The 3,792-nt window shown below is 46.2% G+C and overlaps 1 protein-coding gene across 1 annotated transcript in view; it reads left to right on the top strand.

The window, feature by feature from the left end:
- The first annotated feature begins 517 nt into the window (after positions 1-517).
- FAM161A (FAM161 centrosomal protein A) overlaps positions 518-3,792 on the top strand; it is a 27,014-nt gene continuing 23,739 nt past the window's right edge. Inside the window, exon 1 of the mRNA XM_007938047.1 lies at positions 518-721. Coding sequence (XP_007936238.1) covers positions 518-721 — 204 coding nt within the window. The remainder of the gene's footprint in view (positions 722-3,792) is intronic.

Genomic DNA, 3,792 nt, shown 5'->3' with positions numbered 1-3,792 from the left:
AGAATAGAATTTACCACGCTCGTTCAGAATCTGTGGCTCTTAGGGGAGCCATGTTAGGTAGCGGGATACAAATCTTGCTACCATTCTGAGATTGCCAGACAACAACACCCCCTGCTTTCCTCCGCCTCCGCTGTATCTCCTTGTAACATATTATTTCAATTAATACAGCTGCGATCTTCACAAAATGAGTTGCTTCCCTAGTACAATGTGGGATATACACGTTTAAGGGGTGACACGCGAAGGAGGGAAGGAGATGGCCTGTTCCTCCCACCAATCTACTAATCCACTAAACAGAATTAATACCGACTGTCACTATGCAGTAGGTACGCGATCCAAGTTTTCGGTAGCGTGCGAGGATTTTGTGTGAGTTTTGGTCCCTCGCGGCCCCTGTAGCGTCCCTGGTTACCGCGCCCCTTGTAACTGCCAGCCGGGAGCAAGAAGCCGCCCGGTCGCCTGAGGCCGTCCCAGCTTCCCCGCCACGGGCCAGCGCGGGCGCTGAGGCCTCGGTGGCGCGGTGATGGACGCCTCGCACCGAGCGGCGAAGCTGGTGGCTTCCAGCCACCAAATCCCGGTAAATCCCAACACCGGAGCGCGGGTCGCCCAGTACGAACGCGAAGATCTGTTAGAGGCTCTGGAGGAGGAGGCGGCGGCGTTGGAGGAGGCGGCGGCGTTGGAGGAGGCGGCTGGGCTGGAGGAGGCGGTGCGGTCGGCGCGGGCGTCGGTAATGCAGGGGCTGGATGTGGGCTGGGTGCGGGGTGAAACTGGTTTGGGTCCCCTCCCGACATAGGGACGGGCTGGGAAATACAGTACCCTGTCCACATCCTCCCCGAAGGTAATTCTCTGCCGGGTGATCCTGACCCCACCACCTTCTCTCTGGGCCCACGAAAAACGAATCAGCTGTGCTGTCAGGTGTATTTGGTGGATCTTAAATACACTACTACTTTAGAGGCAGATGTTTAAAACCATCAAGAATTTAGTGGATAGACCAGATACAGATATAGATAACACAGAGAAATAAATTATCGAGATCCCATTGTTTTCTAAATGGCATTTAGGGGGGAGTGAGACAGCTTTTTCACTGATCAGTTTTCAGTGTCAAATGTGTCGTGGACACCTGTCCCCCAGGTGGAGGGCAGAGTGTGCCATCTGCTCTATTCATTTAAAAGATGAGAACCTCGAATTTAAACTAGCAATCTTTAGATAAATAACTACTTACCACCAGTTAAATTTTCTTAGTTTCATATGTCCAGAACTTCTCTTACACAACACATTTTGGTCTAGGGGTAGGCTAATAGAAATCACTGGCTACTTGGAATTGTGATCTCTTTGATCAATAGCGGTAGCTGTTACTGAGGAAATCTGTAGCAGCAACTTTTATGGTATTTCATCAAACAAACATAAACTACTTGAGGTTATCTACACTGGGGGAGATTGAGACCCAGAACAGAATCAGAACCCTAGGACCAGTTTTGCTCATGATGAAAATTCCCCTCAACACAAGTTGCAGTAGGCAACAAAGGAAGCAAGGGGATAGAGGAAAAAGACTCAGTGGAGGAAGAGATTCTTAGAGTTCTGGAGTAGGATCCAGACTGTCTCTTGCTAGGTGATAGTAGGACTTAACTTCCTTAAGTGTCAGTTTCCTTATCTGTAAGCAAGCTATAATAATTCTCTCTTTTTCTTATCTCACTGACTGAGCACCAGATGAGAGAATGTGTGTCATATCTAAAGATATGATTATATAAATTGGTAATTATAATAGCAACTACCAGTGGGACCGTCATTTCAACGACTCACCCAAAGCTTAAATTCTGTGTAGGCTTTCTGTTGTTGCAGTTATATTTCCAGAGTGCCCTTAAACTGAAAATTTGTATTAGAAACTGTTACTACCTTTGGAAAGTGCAAAGATTAGTTTATATTGGTCCCAAAGGGTAGGGTTCTTTAAAAAAAAAAAAAAAGGAAGAAAAATGGTAACTTTTATGAGTATAATACTGTTCCAAGATGGCCCACACTTGGAGGGTCCCCAAAAAAACTGCCACTTGGGCCTGATTAGCTTGAGGACATGGAGGGTGAGGGAGAGAAACACTGAAAAGGCAGGAAGAGGGCAGAAAGCAGGCTTTGTCTTCTTTATAATTTGGCTTGAGTTTCTAACTTGAGTTTTAAATGGCTTGAGTTTCTAACTTGAGTTTAAAGGTCATTGTGTCTCAACTTTGTCATCTATAAAATGCATTAAACCCAAATATCATACCCACAACACAAGATGAGAGAACTAACTCTCACAATGAGCTTCATTCAGCCCTTTGATTTTTGCCAGAGCCAGACCACTTGCATCCCATCTTAGGACTCACTGCCCATTTGGACACTGAGGTGTGTTCCTTGAATCTAGTCTCGTCTCATACAGAGTAATGGGAAGGAAAGAGATGTCAGTTCATAGGCTGTATAATATGATTGATGATGACATGGGTAAGTCAGTATTGCGTAATTCACAGTTAGAATTTCACTGAATTCCTTAACAGGGTGGCTGATATTGCTACTTTTTTCAACAAAGATTTAGAATTTATTAGGAGCTCTGGTAGCATAGTGGCTAAGACACTTGCCTGCTAACCAGACGGCTGGCGGTTCAAACCCACCAGCCACTCCTCGGAAGGAAGGTTGGGCAATCCTACTTCCCTAGTGATACTGCCTCGGAAACCCAAGGAGGGGTTGCTATGAGTCGGGCCGACTCGACGGCACATAACAACAACAACAACAGTCATTCATTAGAAGCTCTGGTAGCATAGTGCCTAAGGCACTTGACTGCTAACCTGGCTGGTTTGAACCGACAGCCACTCCTCAGAAGGAAGGTTGGGCAATCTACTTCTGTAGTGATAGTGCCTTGGAAACCCAAGGGAGGGGTCGCTATGAGTCGGGTCTGACTGGACAGCAAATAACAACAACAGTCACTCACTAAGGAGCTCTGGTAGTGCAATGGTGAAGCACTCAACTGCTAACCAGAAGATTGGAAGTTTGAACCCACCAGCTGCTCTGTAGGAGACAGTTGGGGCAGTCTGTTTTCAAGAAGATTACATATAGCCTTGGAAACCCTCTGGGGCAGTTCTATTCTATCCTATGGGATTGCTGAGAGTTAAAATCGACTTGATGGCAATGCGTATATGTTTAAGTTGCTGGGTATTCAGTAGTGGATGAAACAGGCAGAGCTTCTGTCTATTTCATCTGGATTCTCACAGAGCTTCCAGTCTCATGGGGAAGTTGTGTGTCATTCAATAGATTTTGCTCATAGCGACCCTATATGACAGAGTAGAACTGCCCCATAGGGTTTCTAGGGTGTAATCTTTATGGGAGCAGATCACCAGGTCTTTTATCCTGGAGAGCTGCTGGTGGGTTGGAACTGCCAATCATTTGGTTAATAGCAAGTGCTTAACCATTGTACCACCAGGATTCCTTGTGGGGAAATTGTTGTTAGGTGCTGCTAGGTCAGCTCTGACTCTTAGAAACGCTATGTATAACAGAACAAAGCACTGCCTGGTCCTGCCCCATCCTGACAATCCTTGCTATGCTTGAGTCCATCGTTGTAGCCTGTGTGTCAGTCTGTCTTTTTGAGGGCCTTCCCCTTTTTTGCTGACCCTCTGCTTTACCAAGCATGGTATCCTTCTCTGGGACATGGTGCCTCTGACAACATGACCAAAGTCTGGCTATCGTTGCTTCTACGGGCATTCTGGCTGCACTTCTTCCAGGACAGATTTGTTTGTTCTTGTGTTTTCAATATTCTTCACCAAACACAATTCAAAGGCATCA

This window comes from Orycteropus afer, unplaced genomic scaffold (assembly GCF_000298275.1).
Source record: "Orycteropus afer afer isolate SDZICR_OR568_19922 unplaced genomic scaffold, OryAfe1.0 scaffold00046, whole genome shotgun sequence".
Lineage (NCBI taxonomy): Eukaryota > Metazoa > Chordata > Mammalia > Tubulidentata > Orycteropodidae > Orycteropus > Orycteropus afer.
This window is presented reverse-complemented; position numbering and strand designations above follow the sequence as displayed.